The sequence below is a fragment of the Balaenoptera borealis genome (assembly GCF_965194805.1).
Source record: "Balaenoptera borealis genome assembly, chromosome: 2".
NCBI lineage: Eukaryota > Metazoa > Chordata > Mammalia > Artiodactyla > Balaenopteridae > Balaenoptera > Balaenoptera borealis.
Genome location: NC_138867.1, coordinates 29,888,222 through 29,907,101, shown reverse-complemented (window position 1 = coordinate 29,907,101; position 18,880 = coordinate 29,888,222). Strand labels below are relative to the sequence as shown.

Sequence of the window (18,880 nt, the reverse complement as noted above, 5' to 3'; positions counted from 1 at the left end):
AAACTGGTGTGAGAACCAGAAAATGGTTAGGCCTGTTTGGACACAACTGGGCATTAGCCAGTCTTTTTATTCTCCTCAGTCTGGCTCCTGTCCTCAGTCTGGTCCACAGACTCCAGTTTAGGAAAACTTGAATACAAATAACCCTCCTTTAGGGCAATAAGAAAATGAATATAATAATTGGCATTCAGCAAACAAAGGCAAAACAGTTTCTGGAGTGGAGTGATTTAATATCCTGCCACTTCACTCCTGCTAACTGAATCAGAGGCCCTTCTGAAAATGAAACAAAAGAGTCACAGATTTAGTGAGTATCTTCCCTTATTATTTACTTCACCATATTAATAAATTTCATTTCCCACTGAATGTGAATGTACTCTTTGACAAAAAGGTAATGCAAATTTGAAAAATCTAGGAATAACAGATAGTAGCAACAAATGAAAAATAAGAAAACAAAACCTCATTGTATACTTATGTCTTAGAGAATTCCTCTTCCTAATAAAGAGCCCTCTTGTTTTAACCATGGGTTATTTCCTGGAAATCTGTTTGTCAGACAAATGACTGCTTTGTGTGGAAATTATTAGCATGCTTCTGCATTTGTTCTGTGGCTGATTTTTATTTTATTTTATTTTTTAACATCTTTATTGGAGTATAATTGCTTTATAAAGGTGTGTTAGTTTCTGCTTTATAACAAAGTGAATCAACTATACATACACATATATCCCCATATCTCCTCCCTCTTGCGTCTCCCTCCCACCCTCCCTATCCCACCCCTCTAGGTGGTCACAAAGCACCAAGCTGATCTCCCTGTGCTGTGCGGCTGCTTCCCACTAGCTGTTTTACATTTGGTAGTGTATATAAGTCCATGCCACTCTCTCACTTTGTCCCATCTTACCCTTCCCCCTCCCTGTGTCCTCAAGTCCATTCTCTACATCTGTGTCTATTCCTGTCCTGCCCCTAGGTTCTTCAGAACCCTTTTATTTTTTTATAAACCATATATATGTATTAGCATACGGTATTTGTTTTTCTCTTTCTGACTTACTTCACTCTGTATGACAGACTCTAACTCCACCCACCTCACTATAAATAACTCAATTTCGTTTCTTTTTATGGCTGAGTAATATTCCATTGTATATATGTGCCACATCTTCTTTATCCATTCATCTGTCGATGGACACTTAGGTTGCTTCCATGTCCTGGCTATTGTAAATAGAGCTGCAATGAACATTGTGGTCCATGACTCTTTTTGAATTATGGTTTTCTCAGGGTATATGCCCAGTAGTGGGATTGCTGGGTCTTATGATAGTTCTATTTTTAGTTTTTTAAGTAACCTCCATACTGTTCTCCATAGTGGCTGTATCAATTTACATTCCCACCAACAGTGCAAGAGGGTTCCCTTTTCTCTACACCCTCTCCAGCATTTATTGTTTGTAGATTTTTTGATGATGGCCATTCTGACTGGTGTGAGGTGATACCTCATTGTAGTTTTGATTTGCATTTCTCTAATGGTTAGTGATGTTGAGCATTCTTTCATGTGTTTGTTGGCAATCTGTATATCTTCTTTGGAGAAATGTCTATTTAGGTCTTCTGCCCATTTTTGGATTAGGTTTGTTTTTTTGATATTGGGTTGCATGAGCTGCTTGTAAGTTTTGGAGGTTAATCCTTTGTCAGTTGCTTCATTTGCAAATGTTTTCTCCCATTCTGAGGCTTGTCTTTTCGTCTTGTTTATGGTTTCCTTTGCAGTGCAAAAGCTTTTAAGTTTCATTAGGTCCCATTTGTTTATTTTTGATTTTATATCCATTTCTCTAGGAGGTGGGTCAAAAAGGATCTTGCTGTGATTTATGTCATAGAGTGTTCTGCCTATGTCTTCCTCTTAGAGTTTTATAGTTTCTGGCCTGACATTTAGGTCTTTAATCCATTTTGAGTTTATTTTTGTGTATGGTGTTAGGGAGTGTTTTAATTTCATTCTTTTACATGTAGCTGTCCAGTTTTCCCGGCACCACTTATTGAAGAGACTGTCTTTTCTCCATTTTATATTCTTGCCTCCTTTACCAAAAATAAGGTAACCATATGTGTGTGGGTTTATCTCTGGGCTTTCTATCCTGTTCCATTGATCTATATTTCTGTTTCTGTGCCAGTACCATACTGTCTTGATTACTGTAGCTTTGTAGTATAGTATGAAGTCAGGGAGCCTGATTCCTACAGCTCCGTTTTTCTTTCTCAAGATTGCTTTGGCTATTCGGGGTCTTTGGGTTTCCATACAAGTTGTGAAATTTTTCGTTCTAGTTCTGTGAAAAATGCCATTGGTCGTTTGATAAGGATGCATTGAATCTGTTGGTTGCCTTGGGTAGTAGAGTCATTTCACAATGTTGATTCTTCCAGTCCAAGAACATGGTATATCTCTCCATCTGTTTGTATCATCTTTAATTTTTTTCATGAGTGTCTTATAGTTTTCTGCATACAGGTCTTTTGTCTCCTTAGGTGGGTATATTCCTAGGTATTTTATTCTTTTTTTGCAATGGTAAATGGGAGTGTTTCCTTAATTTCTCTTTCAGATATTTCATAATTAGTGTATAGGAATGCAAGAGATTTCTGTGCATTAATTTTGTATCCTGCTACTTTACCAAATTCATTGATTAGCTCTAGTAGTTTTCTGGTAGCATCTTTAGGATTCTCTATGTATAGTATCATGTCATCTGCAAACAGTGACAGCTTTACTTCTTCTTTTGTGATTTGGATTCCATTTATTTCTTTTTCTTCTCTGATTGCTGTGGCTAAAACTTCCAAAACTATGTTGAATAATAGTGGTGAGAGTGGACATCCTTGTCTTGTTCCTGATTCTAGAGGAAATGGTTTCAGTTTTTCACCATTGAGAATGATGTTGGCTGTGGTTTTGTCATATATGGGCTTTATTATGTTGAGGTAAGTTCCCTCGATGCCTACTTTCTGGAGGGTTTTTTTTTATCATAAACGGCTGTTGAATTTTGTCAAAAGCTTTTTCTGCATCTATGAGATGATCATATGGTTTTTCTCCAGTTTGTTAATATGGTTTATCACATTGATTGATTTGCATATATTGAAGAATCCTTGCATTCCTGGGATAAACTGCACTTGATCATGGTGTATGATCCTTTTAATGTGCTGTTGGATTCTGTTTGCTAGTATTTTGTTGAGGATTTTTGCATCTATGTTCATCAGTGATATTGGCCTGTAGTTTTCTTTCTTTGTGACATCTTTGTCTGGTTTTGGTATCAGGGTGATGGTGGCCTCGTAGAATGAGTTTGGGAGTGTTCCTCCCTCTGCCATATTTTGGAAGAGTTTGAGAAGGATAGGTGTTAGCTCTTCTCTAAATGTTTGATAGAATTCACCTGGGAAGCCAGCTGGTCCTGGGCTTTTGTTTGTTGGAAGATTTTTAATCACAGTTTCAATTTCAGTGCTTGTGATTGGTCTGTTTGTATTTTCTCTTCTTCCTGGCTCAGTCTTGGAAGGTTGTGCTTTTCTAAGAATTTGTCCATTTCTTCCAGGTTGTCCATTTTATTGTCACATAGTTGCTTGTAGTAATCTCTCATGATCCTTTGTATTTCTGCAGTGTCAGTTGTTACTTCTCCTTTTTCATTTCTACTTCTATTGATTTGAGTCTTCTCCCTTTTTTTCTTGATGAGTCTGGCTAATGTTTATCAATTTTGTTTTTCTTCTCAAAGAACCAGCTTTTAGTTTTGTTGATCTTTGCTATTGTTTCCTTCATTTCTTTTTCATTTATTTCTGATCTGATCTTTATGATTTCTTTCCTTCTGCTAACTTTGGGGGTTTTTTTGTTCTTTCTCTAATTGCTTTAGGTGTAAGGTTAGATTGTTTATTTGAGATGTTCTTGTTTCTTGAGGTAGGATTCTATTGCTATAAACTTCCCTCTTAGAACTGCTTTTGCTGAATCCCATAGGTTTTGGGTCATCGTGTTTTCATTGTTATTTGTTTCTAGGTATTTTTTGATTTCCTCTTTGGTTTCTTCAGTGATCTCTTGGTTATTAAGTAGTGTATTGTTTAGCCTCCGTTTGTTTTTACAGATTTTTTCCTGTAATTGATATCCAGTTTCATAGCGTTGTAGTCGGAAAAGATACTTGATATGATTTCAATTTTCTTAAATTTACCAAGGCTTTATTTGTGACCCAAGATATGATCTATCCTGGAGAATGTTCCATGAGCACTTGAGAAGAAAGTGTATTCGGTTGTTTTTGGATGGAAAGTCCTATAAATATCAATTAAGTCCATCTTGTTTAATGTCTCATTTAAAGCTTGTGTTTCCTTATGTATTTTCCTTTTGGATGATCTGTCCATTGGTGAAAGTGGGGTGTTAAAGTCCCCACTATGATTGTGTTACTCTCGATTTCCCCTTTTATGGCTCTTAACATTTACCTTATATATTGAGGTACTCCTATGTTGGGTGCATAAATATTTACAATTATTATATCTTCTTCTTGGATTGATCCTTTGATCATTATGTAGTGTCCTTCTTTGTCCCTTGTAATAGTCTTTATTTTAAAGTCTATTTGGTCTGATATGAGTATTGCTACTCCAGCTTTCTTTTGATTTCCATTTGCATGGAATATCTTTTTCCGTCCCCTCACTTTCAGTCTGTATGTGTCCCTAAGTCTGAAGTGTGTCTCTTGTAGACAGCATATGTATGGGTCTTGTTTTTGTATCCATTCAGCCAGTCCATGTCTGTTGGTTGGAGCATTTAACCCATTTACACTTCAGGTAATTTTCGTTATGTATGTTCCTATTACCATTTTCCTAATTGTTTTGGGTTTGTTATTGTAGTTCTGTTCCTTCTCTTGTGTTTCCTGCCTAGAGAAGTTCCTTTAGCATTTGTTGTAAAGCTGGTTTGGTGATGCTGAATTCTCTTAACTTTTGCTTGTCTGTAAAGGTTTTAATTTTTTCCGTCAAATCTGAATGAGATCCTTGCTGGGTAGAGTAATCTTGGTTGTAGGTTTTTCCCTTTCATCACTTTAAATATGTCCTGCCACTCCCTTCTGGCTTGCAGAGTTTCTGCTGAAAGATTGGCTGTTAGCTTATGGGAATTCCCTTGTATGTTATTTGTTGTTTTTCCCTTGCTGCTTTTAATATTTTTTCTTTGTATTTAATTTTTGATAGTTTGATTAATATGTGTATTGGCGTGTTTCTCCTTGGATTTATCCTGTATTGACTCTCTGTGCTTCCTGGACTTGATTGACTATTTTCTTTCCCACATTAGGGAAGTTTTCAGCCATAATCTCTTCAAATATTTTCTCAGTTCCTTTTTCTCTTCTTCTTCTGGGACCCCTATAATTCGAATGTTCATGCATTTAATGCTGTCCCTGATGTCTCTGAGATTGTCCTCAATTCTTTTCATTCTTTTTTCTTTATTCTGCTCTGTAGTAGTTATTTCCACTATTTTATCTTCCAGGTCACTTATCCGTTCTTCTGCCTCAGTTATTTGGCTCTTGATTCCTTCTAGAGAATTTTTAATTTCATTTATTGTGTTGTTCATCATTGTTTGTTTGCTCTTTAGTTCTTCTAGGTCCTTGTTAAACATTTCTTGTATTTTCTCCATTGTATTTCCAAGATTTTGGATCATCTTTACTATCATTATTCTGAATTCTTTTCGGGTATACTGCCTATTTCCTCTTCTTTTCTTTGGTCTGGTGAGTTTTTACGTTGCTCCTTTATCTTCTGTGTGTTTCTCTGTCTTCTCATTTTGCTTAACTTACTGTGTTTGGGGTCTCCTTTTCACAGGCTGTGGGTTCATACTTCCCATTGTTTTTGGTGTCTGCCCCCAGTGGCTAAGGTTGGTTCAGTGGGTTTTGTAGGCTTCCTGGTGGAGGGGACTAGTGCCTGTGTTCTGGTGGATGAGCCTGGATCTTGTCTTTCTGGTGGGGAGGACCATGTCTGGTGGTGTGTTTTGGGGTGTCTGTGACCTTATTATGATCTTAGGCAGCCTCTCTGCTAATGGGTGGGGTTGTGTTCCTGTCTTGCTAGTTGTTTGGCATAGGGTGTCCAGCACTGTAGTTTGCTGGTTGTTGAGTGGAGCTGGGTCTTAGCGTTGAGATGGAGATCTCTGGGAGAGCTTTCACCGTTTGATATTACGTGGAGCTGGGAGGTCTCTGGTGGACCCATGTCCTGAACTCAGCTCTCCCACCTCAGAGGCACAGGCCTGACACCCGGCCAAAGCACCAAGACCCTGTCAGCTACACGGTAGATCCGCAGTTGATCATAAAATTATTTAACTCAGGAACAGCCAGATGAAAGGGATGCATAGGGCAAGACACGGGGAATGGGAGCAGAGTTCCCATGCCTTCTTCAGGCGCACCACTCTCCCAGCACCTCCATGTGTTCACCAACCCAGAAGCTCCTGTTCTGTGGCTGATTTTAAATTGGAAGTTACTTTGTTCTTTGTGTTCTTACAGCATGGCAGGCAAATGAAGTTTTGAATTTGCTTTTGCGGGGGCTGTCTGGCAAGTGTTGCTTATTTCTGAGAAGCTAAACACACTTGATTTATGGAAGCATTAGAGCATCCATCTGCCCCCTTGTCATATGGGCCCACATCTTCTATGTTACAGCCCAAGGGTTGATGTCAGGTGACTTGTGCCATCTGCCCGGTGACAGAAGAATGGGGATCAGTATTTTGGGATATACCTCTACTGAAAGGTTTTGAGGAATTTTCTTTCACCATCCACAGCCCTACAGTTATGACTATTCCACCATAGCCAGAAAGAGAGCATGATATTTTACCATGTAGAGAGGGGGCCAGATGAACATATACCTTACAGCAATGGGCACACCTTTGTGGTGGTGCATTTTCTCAGCCAAGACTGTAATGAAATCATCAGTGGAAGGATTGAGAGGGTGAAGAAGGATGCTCTTTATAGCGACCACAGTGACCACAGATCTCTTTAGTCCACTGGGAGCCCCCAGTTGCTCTTTTCTCAGAATTCATATATTCATTCAGCAAGCCGTGGGGAACATCTATGCTGCTCCTGGCCCCATGCTAGATGCTCAAGACATAATGGTGACCAGGGCAGTTAGGCTTCCAACTTCAGGGCAGTGATAGTTTAATAGAAAGGATGGACAGAATAAATAAAAGTTGTTTCACATTTCAAGTTCTTTTGATGGAAACAAAGAAGGATCTGAGATAAATAACAAGTGGGATAGGTATCCTTTGGAGAAGGTATTCAAGGAAGGCCTCACAGAGAAGGTGACATTTACGCTAATTTAAAGGAAGGGCAGTAGCAAGTAATGCGAAGGGTGGAGGAAGGAAGACTCGGGACACAAGAACCACAGGACATATTGTTAATCCACGGAGAATCTGGGGGAGAGGGGCTGAGGAGCACAGGGGTCAGGCTCCATGCCACCTACTTCGGGTCCCCACCTGAGTGTGGGCAGTGACAGGACAGGCCAGGACTGGCCTTGAGAGACTAGGATGCACAGGCAAGATGAGCTGAAGGGAAACTGATGGCACTAGATTTCTACACAGACTGTAGACCAAGTCTTGGAAGCTCAAGTTATGATTAAGTAAAATCTAACTAGGTGGGGGATGGAGAAGCTTCCAGAATCCAAGAGGTCAGAGAGTGAACCAAAGAAGTCCTCCAGAATAGGCCACATAGACTCTGGTTTTAGGTGACCCGGGCTCAGCCGTGTTTATCATGATCTTAAGGAAATCAGCAGCCTGCGGGTGAACAGTGCCCTTTACTGAGAGCAGGGTGCAGGGGCCGCTGCTCAAGGTACAGGCACAGGGTAGGGGGCGTGAGAGGGGCCTCTGTAAGGGCTTGCTGCAGGCACGCGCTGAGAAAACCCTCGGTGATGGAGGCTATAGAAGGAAGGATGGTGGGCGATGGTGCTGTAGGGGGAAGCCTGGCAGTAGGGGCAAGGATAGGGTTGGCCCACTCCCTGAATCAAACCATTGAGCAGTTATTCAGCTTATTTTCCTTATAGAGGCCCTTTCCTTGAAACAAGGTAACTCATCCTGCATTCAGACTCAGGGAGAAAAGGGGTTTTCAGCAGGATTCTGAGGGACAGTTGGCTGTAGCTTTGCAGAGAACTCCCCCAACAGCGGTTCCGTTTGCCTCGAATGAACACAGGCATCTTAGGGAACGGCCGCCCACTGAGGATGCTGCTCCAGCCTCACCCCAAGCCCACCCCCGCGGCTGTAATCTTCGCTACAGCCCCATAGGTAACGGTTACTATCCCAGTTTACAGATATGACAGCTGAGGCTCAGAACGTTTCTGCAACTCGCCCAAGGGCTCACGATGAGTGAGTGACAGAACTGGACTTTTCACCCGGTTCTCACCCTTCCACACCTGCATTTTCTGACATTGGGAGGCCCCTCTTGTGGAGCTGCTCAAGTGACTCCCTTTCTGAGGGAGACAGTTTACTAACCCCTCTTCGTGACTGGAAGCCTGGAACTTCGTGATGCTTTGTGAAATCCCTGGGAATCCGGGCGTGGACGGTCTGATGCCAAGGACTCAGTTATCCCCTTTTCTCTCACTCTCCATACAGTGCTCCAGAAACTGCAGCGGGGGCTTCCAGATCCGGGAGATTCAGTGTGTGGACAGCCGGGACCACAGGAGCCTGAGGCCATTTCACTGCCAGTTCCTGGCTGGCCCTCCTCCTCCACTGAGCATGAGCTGTAACCTGGAGCCCTGCGAGGAGTGGCAGGTGGAGCCTTGGAGCCAGGTACGGCACCTAGTACCCCATCCGGACAACCTGGCAACCAAGAATCTCTGTGTTACCTTGTGAGTCTAGATGTTGGGGAAGACCACATGTGTATCAAGCCAGCGCCAGGCCTCCATTCAGCCACCTTCCACTGGGTGTGTTACTGAACCACACTTGGGTCACTTGTCCATACACAGTAAAGCCGATCTACTGACACGAGATTGTGGTGAAGGAAAGTGCAGTGTTTATTGCAGGGCGCCGAGCAAGGAGTCCAGGGCAGCTAGTGCTTAAAAGGCCTGAACTCATCAAAGGCCTTCAGGGAAAGGTCTTTAAAGACAGGGTGAGGGAGGGAGGTTGTGATCAGCTTGTGGACATTCTTCCAATTGGTTGGTGGTGCGGTGATGGCGAGTCAACATCATCAGCATCACGAACCTTCTGGTTCCAACCCGTCTGAGGTCTACGTGCTTGTGGGCACCATACAGTTAACTTCTTCCACCTGGTGGGTATTTCAGTCTCTGCAAAACAGCTCAAAAGATGTGACTCAGAATATTATCTGTAGTCCTTGAGGAGGAACTAAAGGTCCTTGACTTTGTTTAATAGCTAAACTGTTATTATTTTGTCTCGCTTGACTGTTTTCCTTTCTGAGTTTTCTCACCTCGATGATTAAATTTACTCTTTGGAGATCGGGGAAGGCCTAGGAGGCTAAAGTGTTTCTATAGACAAGAGGCAGGTGGAGAACATGCTGGGGTGAGGGGGCGAAGCTGTTCTGGGAAAGCCCCATAGGGTCCTGCTAGGTGACAGGTGGGGAGGCTGGGCAGGTCCAACAACTTGAAGGCTATGTTGTGTGCTTTAAACTGTGACTGCTCAATGGTTTATTACAACCTAGTCTCAATGGATATACTGGGGAATTGGGGTCCCTCTGGGGAGATGTACGTGTACCACTGTGATGAGAGGCATTTAGGACAGAGCATCACATGCCCCTCTTAGGCTTCTGCAGTGGGGCTGGGGGCAATGGTCAGATCCTTTCCGCACACAGTATTTAATTTCAGAGTTCCACCTCTCAGTTAAATACCCAGATCCTCGTTTACACAAATAAAAAGAAGGGTGTGTGTGTGTGTCCGTCCTGTTTTGTGAGGGCTGAGGCTCTGCTGCGTCTTTGTCCTACTTCAGTACATGAAAACAAGTTACTCTTCCTTGGTGAGATATAATGATTTCATTTGCCTATTGGCCTCAATAGCTAAAAAAAAAAAAAAAAAATACTCCCAACTATACCCATGCATGGTGGAAAGAAGAGGGAAAGAAAGAATGCAGCATGTTTTGAGTGTGTCCATACACTGGACAATTTACCTATAATACTTGTTTTAATTATCACAATAACCTGGATGGTAGGCCTTATTAATTCCGTTTTATAGGTGAAGAAATTGAGACTCAGAGGTTAAGAAGCGTACATGAGGTCACACAACTAGAAAATAAATGGTGGAGTATTAAATTCAAGCTTAAGGCTGACTCTGATGCCTGTACTCTTTCTACTGTAGAATTTAGTCCAGTGGACATGGAGCAAAGAGCGAACTGAGGAGAAAGAGTGAGTCAATAAATATTTGGGGGGAAACTTACCACATGCCAAGGAAGAGAAGATAGAGAACCACAAGTGTAGGATACAGAATTAGTGTTCAACCCTGGAAGACTGAGCCCCCTCAAGTTTCTTACTGTCTGCTGGGTCAAGCAGCCATGTTGATTCCTGAGGCCCTGGGCCCATACCTGGTGTTTTCTGGGGCAAAAACCACCACTGTCCCCTCTTCCGCTTCCTTCCCTGTCCAGCTCTGGGGGACATAAAGTACCTACTACTCCCATGCTCTGAACTTAGGCCTCCATGTTTGCTGGGCCTGGTGACAGCTTCCAGAATCCTGGAATTTGCAGAGGCGCTTAGATTACCTTGTCAGAGAAATTGCATTTGCAAGTTATCCAAGATGAGCAATCATATATGCTCTCTGGTTGTGAAAAAGATGTATTCTATATGCTTCCTCAGTAGCTTCTGGGAGCCCAATCATGAGCCTGTTTCCTGAAGGCCTCCCAACACCCTCCTTTCTAAATTGCTCTGTTCTGAGCAAACCACAAAGTTGGAAGACTTCCCTCTGAAGGAGCAGTAAAGACAGAAAATGTTGAAGTTGGTTGAACATTTCCCTGGGAATGTTGAGGGACTGTTTAGGGACTGGGCACCTTTGGGTGCTTTCCCTGAGCCATCATGATGCTGCTTTGTCTGTACATACTATCTAATGGATGCCTTTGTGGGAATGTTCTGGGGCCTTGCAGTGAATGTCAGCCAGCCCAGACTACTTGCAATGGAAGATGCATTTCAACTGTAGAAATGTCTCCACTGGTTCTCAAGCTTTAGCAAACTTTAGCATGTTTCAGCATCACCTGGAGGGTTTGTCAGCACACTGATGTCTGGACCCCACGCCCACAGTGTCCAGTTCAGAGGTCTGGGGTAGGGCCTGAAGTTTTGCATTTCTAACAAGTACCCAGAGATGCTGAAGTTGCTGCTTTGGGGACCACACTTTAAGAACCACTAGTTTATACCTTCTTTATCCCCCCTTTCCTGGAGGTTACTTGGCCAGGTGGCCCTGGATCTATATGCACAAATGTAGGTATGCAACAGGATCCCAAGTGTGGAATTCCTCTCCTTCCCTCCTCATATAGGGTTAAAAACAGTGAATAAGTGGGAAAAGATCCATGTTGGAATACCGTGAAAACAATAGATTAGTTCTTTTATTGAGCAGAAAATGTTAATTGTATATAATTTCCCTGTTTTCTATGGTTACCATCACACATGTAGTGCCTGTCGTGATAGGTATGATATTGGCAATCATAATTGTTTTGTTGTTGTTACCATGTCATAATTAAGATTTTTCAAACTACCAAGATCTTTCAAAGTACTTTTCAAGTACTCAAAAGCATTCTTCAAAGATTCTTGGTGAATTATCTACTTTCCTCTTAGAAATCTCAGGAAAATGAGACAATACAACTTAGAAAATTATTCTAGTGAGCAAAAACTTGACATGTTTTAGAATTATATCCCTTCAGGAATCCAACCTGTCATCTCAAATTTATTTTGTGAGCATTACAGCCAGTTCATCAGACCCTTAGAAAACCTATCAACATCACTATTCCAAAGATGGACAAATTTAATTCTAAAGCTTTATGTAATGGGGAAGGAAGGCTGAATCCTGTTTTAATAGGAGATGAACAAAATTGCATTGTAGAAGTATGCTCTCCATTAGGGCTATCAGAACTAATCAGAATAAAAACATCTACATTTTACATTTTGGTTTCTAGACCAGAATTCCTTCCGTTTGACATACTGAACTATTTAGCATCTTCTGATATTTTTCCCCTCCTCTTATCCCCAGAATTTTCTTTATCAGTCTCCTTTCTTTAAGTCTTGTTTCACCACTGTTTTTGTTTCTGTTATTGCCTTTTGGCTTAAACAACAAAAATATTTTTTTCTCACAGTTCTAGAGGCTAAAAGTCTGAGATCAAGGTGTTGGCAGGATTGGTTTCTTCAGAGGCCTCTCTCCTTGGTTTGTAGATGGCTGTCTTCTCCTTTGTCTTCTGTCGTTTTCCCTCCGTGTGTGTCTGTGTCCTAATCTCCTCTTCCTATAAGTACACCAGTCATAATGGGTTAGGGCCCTCCCTAATGACATAATTTTACCTTCATTACCTGTTTAAAGACTCTTCCTCCAAATACATCACATTCTGAGGTACTGGGGGATTAGGAATTCAAAATACAAATTTGGGGGGAACACAATTTAGCCCATAACAAGCATAGCAAAGATACTAGCAGGGTATGTATCTTGGCAGTGTGAAAAGTTTAATTTTGTTGTTGTAGTGGTGGTTGTTTATTTTATTTGTTCTTAATAATCCACCCTAAATTCAGGTCTTGATGACTCTTTTTTTAACTTAAATATAGTTGACATACAATAATATGTAAATTTCAGGTGTACTATATGATGCTTTGACATTTGCATACATTATGAAATGATCATCACAACTCTAGTAACCATCTGTCCCCATAATAAGTTATTTCAATATTATTGATTATATTCCTTATGTTGTATATTACATCCCCATGACGTATTTATTATACATCAGGAGGTTTGTACCTCTTAATCCTCTTCACCTATTTTCCCCCATACCCCACACCTCTACCTTCTGGCAAACACCAGAATTTGTTCTCTGTATCTATGTGTCTGTTTTCATTTTGTTTTGTCTGTTTGTTTTGTTTTTACATTCCACATGTAAGTGAGATCATGTGGTATTTGTCTTTCTTTGTCTGACTTATTTCACTTCTAGATCCATCCATGTTGTCCTAGGTGGTAAGATTTTATTTTTTATGGCTGACTAGTATTCTGTTTTGTGTGTGTGTGTGTGTGTGTGTGTGTGTACATGTACACACCACGTCTTCTTTATCCATTCATCTATCAATGGACACTTACATTGCTTCCATATCTTCTTTTATAAATAATGTTGCAGTGAACATTGAGGTGCATATATCTCTTTGAATTGGTGTTTGTTTTCTTCAGTAAATACCCAAGAGTGAAATTGCTGGATCATATGGCAGTTCTATTTTTAATTCTTGGAGGAACCTCCATACAGTTTTCCATAATGACTACCCCAATTTCAATTCCCACCAACAGGGCACAGGGGTTCCCTTTTCTCCACATCCTGGCCAAGATTTGTTATTTGTTGTCTTTTTTGATGCTAGCCATTCTGACAGCTGTGAGGTGATAACTTATTGTGGTTTTGGTTTGCATTTCCCTGATGATTGTTGATGCTGAGCATCTTTTCACATTGCTGTTTGCCATCTGTATGTCTTCTTTGGAAAAATTTCTATTTGGGTCCTCTGCCCATTTTTTAATCAGGTTGTATGTTTTTTGATGTTGACTTGTATGAGTTCTTTGTATATTTTATATATTAACCCCTTATCAAATATATTGTTTGCAAATAGCTTCTCCCATTCAGTAGGCAGCCTTTTCATTTTGTTGATATTTTACTTCACTGTGCAAAAGCTTTTTAGTTTGATGTAGTCCCATTTGTTTATTTTTGCTTTTCTTTCCATTGCCTGAAGAGACAGATCAAAAACACACACACACACACACACACACACATATATATATATATATATATATATATATATATATAGTTTCAGGTCTTACATTTAAGTCTTTAATCCATTTTGAGTTTATTTTTGTATATGGTGTGAAAAAGTAGTCCAGTTTTTCCAACACCTTTTCCTGAAGAGGCTGTCTAGTCCCCATTGTATATTCTTGCCACCTTGGTCATAGATTAGTTGACCATATAAGTATGGGTTTATTTCTGGGCTCTCTATCCTGTTACATAGAACTATGTGTCTGTTTTGGTGCCAGTACCATACTGTTTTGATTACCATAGCCTTGTAGTATAGTTGGAAATCAGGGCATGTGACACCTCCACCTTTCTTCTTTCTCAGGATTGTTTTGCCTATTCGAGGTCTTTTGTGTTTCCATACAAATTTAAGAATTATTTGTTCTAGTTCTGTGAAAAATGTCATTGGTATTTTGATAGGGATTGCACTGAATCTGTAGATTTCCTTAGGTAGTATAGTCATTTTAACTGTATTAATTCTTCCAACCCATGAGCACGGTGTATCTTTCCAGTTGTTTGTGTCATCTTCAGTTGCTTTCATCAGTGTCTTATAGTTTTCCAAGTACAAGTCTTTTACCTCCTTGGTTAGATTTATTCCTTGTTATTTTATTCTTTTTGATACAGTTGTAAATTGGATTGTTCCTTAATTTCTCTTCCTGCTAGTTCATTTTTAGTTACAGAAATGCAACAGATTTCTGTATATTTATTTTATATCCTGCAACTTTATCAAATTCATTGATGAGCTCTAGTAGTTTTTTGGTGGCATCTTTAAGATTTTCTATGTATAGTATCATGTCATCTGCAAACAGTGACAGTTTTACTTCTTCCTTTCCAATATGGATTCCTCTTATTTTCTTGTCTGATTGTTGTGGCTAGGACTTCCAATACTATGTTGAATAAAAGTGACAAGAGTGGGCATCCTTGTCTTATTCCTGATCTTAGGGGAAATGGTTACAGCTTTTCTTTTAGAATAAACTTTTTACTTTGTTTTTTTATTTTTTATAAATTTATTTATTTATTTATTTGTTTTTGGCTGTGTTGGGTCTTCATTTCTGTGCGAGGGCTTTCTCTAGTTGCAGCAAGCAGGGGCCACTCTTCATCGCGGTGTGCGGGCCTCTCACTATCGCGGCCTCTCTTGTTGCGGAGCACAGGCTCCAGACGTGCAGGCTCAGTAGTTGTGGCTCACGGGCCCAGTTGCTCCACAGCATGTGGGGTCTTCCCAGACCAGGGCTCAAACCCATGTCCCCTGCATTGGCAGGCGGATTCTCAACCACTGCACCACCAGGGAAGCCCGGTTACAGCTTTTTACTGTTGAGTATGATGTTCGCTATAGGTTTGTCATATACGGCCTTTATTATGTTGAGGTATGTTCCCTGTACCCACTTTGTTGAGAGTTTTTATTATAAATCGGTGTTGAATTTTGTGAAAAGCTTTTTCTGCATCTATTGATGTGATCATGATTATTTTTATTCAGTTTGTTAATGTGGTGTATCACATTGATTGATTTTGAATCAAAAACAATCCTTTTATCCCTGGGATAAATCCCACTGGATCATGGTGTATGATCCTTTTAATGTATCATTAGATATTTTTTTCTAATATTTTGTTGGGAATTTTTGCATCTATGTTGATCAGTGATATTGGTCTGTAATTTTCTTTTTTTTTCATTTAAGATCTTTATTGGAGTATAATTGCTTTACAATGGTGTGTTAGTTTCTGCTTTATAACAAAGTGAATCATCTGTACATACACATATATCCCCATATCTCCTCCCTCTTGCGTCTCCCTCCCACCCTCCCTATCCCACCCCTCTAGGTGGTCACAAAGCACCGAGCTGATCTCCCTGTGCTATGCAGCTGCTTCCCACTAGCTATCTATTTTACATTTGGTAGTATTTATAAGTCCATGCCACTCTCTCACATCATCCCATCTTACCCTTCTCCCTCCCCATGTCCTCAAGTCCATTCTCTACGTCTGCATCTTTATTCCTGTCCTGCCCCAGGTTCTTTGGAACCATTTTTTTTTTTTTTTTAGATTCCATATATATGTGTTAGCATACGGTATTTATTTTTCTCTTTGACTTACTTCACTCTGTATGACAGACTCTAGGTCCATCCACCTCACTACAAATAACTCAATTTCGTTTCTTTTTATGGCTGAGTAATATTCCATTGTATATATGTGCCACATCTTCTTTATCCATTCATCTGTCGATGGACACTTAGGTTGCTTCCTTATCCTGGCTATTGTAAAGAGAGCTGCAAGGAACATTGTGGTCCATGACTCTTTTTGAATTATGGTTTTCTCAGGGTATATGCCCAGTAGTGGAATTGCTGGGTCGTATGGTAGTTCTATTTTTAGTTTTTTAAAGAACCTCCATACTGTTCTCCATAGTGGCTGTATCAATTTACATTCCCACCAACAGTGCAAGAGGGTTCCCTTTTCTCCACATCCTCTCAAGCATTTACTGTTTGTAGATTTTTTGATGATGGCTATTCTGACTGGTGTGAGGTGATACCTCATTGTAGTTTTGATTTGCATTTCTCAGAGGTTTCTTAAACTATCCTCATTTTTAAAAATTCTTTCTTTTTTCTGTTCAGCTTAGGTGATTTCCACTACTCTTCCAGGTCACTGATATGTTCCTCTGTATCATCTAATCTACTGTTGATTTTTTCTAATGTACTTTATATCTCAGTTATTGTATTCTTTATCTCTGTCTGGTCCTTCTTTATATTTTCTAACTCTTTGTTGAAATTCTCACCTTATTCATTTATTCTTCTCCTGAGTTTGCTGAGCATTTTTATGATCTTTACCTTGAACTCTTTACGAGGTAGATTGCTTACCTCCACTTCATTTAGTTCTTTTTCTGAGATTTTGTTTTGTTCCTTCATTTGGAACATATCCCTCTGACTCCTAATTTTGCCTAATTCTCTGTGTGTATTTCTATCTGTTAGGTAGGTTGGTTACATTTCCCGGTCTTACAGAAGTGGCCTTATGTACGATATGTCCAGTGGGGCAGCAGCACACTCACCTCTGGTCACTAGAGCTGTGTGCTCTAGGGGTGCCCCCTATGTGGGCTGCATGGGCCCTTCTACTGTGATGGGACCGACTACTGTAGGAGCTCTGGTAGGTGGGGTTTTTCCTGATCTGGTTGATTCCTAGGCCCTGCCTCATCTGGTGGCTGCTGGCATGCTGATGGGAAGGGCCAGCTCATAACATGGCTAGCTGCATGGTCTGGGGATCTTGGAGCTATTGTTGGCCCACTGGTGGGTGGGGCAAGGTTCCAGTGCAGGTGGCAGTGGGCCCTGTGGGATCTGGGTCTGGAACTCACCTGCTGGTGGAAGGGCTGAGTCCTGGGGCTTGTTTCACCTTTGTCATTTGAAATGACAGAGTGGTCATTGTAAGGAACCTGGTGCAAATGTTCCAGATTCCAATAGAGATACTCATATTCTTAATAACAGTGTACACAGCAAAAATAATAGTAAAAGCATTTAAAGAAAATATAATTCTATTGAGTTTTTCTGTCTTTTCTTGAGTTCTTTATTTAAAAATTAATAATAGCTGTTTTGGCAATCTAAATTCTTTATTCTAGCATACTTTGATGAAAAACATCTAAATACAGATGATTGTGAATTCAGACAGACACTAGGAACATGTTTCGGTGATTAGACGAAGCTACCTAGATTTGGAGTTAATACAGCTGGGCCTAATTGTTGCTACCAACTTTGTGATGTACTGCAATAAGCTAGGCCTTGTCTCAAGTAATGCTGGACCAGTGATTACCAAACTGATTTTTTAATCCCCACTTGAAATATTCAGTAATCATGGGAATTTCTGCCCTAAAGATAGGTTATATTTTATACTATATACATGTATATCTTTGTAACTTAATAATATGTCATAGTAAAAAAAAAAATGCTTGTTCCAGACTTACTTGAAACATTCATTTTTCTATTTCCAAACTGAAAAAGGAAAAAAGAACCCTCTTACTAAATAATTAGGGGGCAATGGGTTGACATACAGGGTGTGGAACTAGAGATGAACTGTCAAGTATTTTTTCTAAATAAAGTAAACATTTATTCAGCATCTACTGAATATTCACATCTGCCAGGTGCAGTGTCAGGCACTGAAGATACAGTGAAAAAAGACACGTCCCTACCCTTTATCTCTGAAAATGACACCATGTGATTTTTACCTGACTTTGTCCCTGTTGTGGACCAGTGTTCCAGGTCATGTGGAGGCGGAGTTCAGAAGAGAGGAGTGATTTGTCCAGGAGGCCTGTGTGACTGGACGAAAAGGCCCACATCCATTGCACCCTGCAGTGGGCACCCTTGCTGTCACTGGGCCACTGGAAACTGGGACCTGGTAAGAGTCAGTTATAATCTCTTTTGTTTATTTTTTTAAAATAGCATTTGTTTTCTTTTGATTTTAAAAGTCATATATAATCCCTGTAAATGTTTAATGTATCCATTGATTTAAAGTGTGTTTCTATATATTTCAGTTCTGTATTTTACTTTTCTGCTCTCTAATACCTCTAAGTCTGCTAAAACTTAACCCATGGCTGACATGGTGGTCAGTGTTAACTGTCCTGAGTTCAGAAGAGAAAAAGATCAAATACTTTCAAAAGAGAAAAGATCAAATACCTAAAACTAGCCCAGAGGCACAAAGCCTAAGGAAAAGTGATTTGGGGTCCTAACATCTTGGATCCTCTGGCCTTTTGCAGAGCAAATAGGAGTTGCATGTGCCCTGAAGCTTGAGGCTTAGCATGATTTAGTGAATTCCACGTCTCTTGTCAACCTGCAGATTATCAGTTTTCTAGATGGCCAGCATGTTTGATGGAAGGACAAATGAAATAGTTAAATTGTAAATGAGAGAAAGATTTATGATTCTTACAAAGTTTATTGTAGAAATAAAACTATCAGTGACACTGAAAATAAAAAAAGTCTTCCATAGACAGATTCTTCCATCACTCTGACTTATTGTATCCTAGGTTCTCTAGAAAATAAAGCTGAGGCAAAA

General features: G+C 40.3%; 1 protein-coding gene across 5 annotated transcripts in view; it reads left to right on the top strand.

Annotated features, from left to right (window-relative positions):
* The window catches only part of ADAMTS12 (ADAM metallopeptidase with thrombospondin type 1 motif 12), a 369,738-nt gene that overhangs the window by 316,059 nt on the left and 34,799 nt on the right, over positions 1-18,880 (top strand). For 4 of the 5 annotated variants that reach the window (XM_082382159.1, XM_082382157.1, XM_082382158.1 and 1 more), the window contains 2 exons: positions 8,525-8,701; positions 18,083-18,226. In XM_082382159.1, the coding sequence (XP_082238285.1) occupies positions 8,525-8,701; positions 18,083-18,226 (321 nt within the window). The remainder of the gene's footprint in view (positions 1-8,524; positions 8,702-18,082; positions 18,227-18,880) is intronic. The other variant, XM_082382160.1, reaches the window with a different exon arrangement.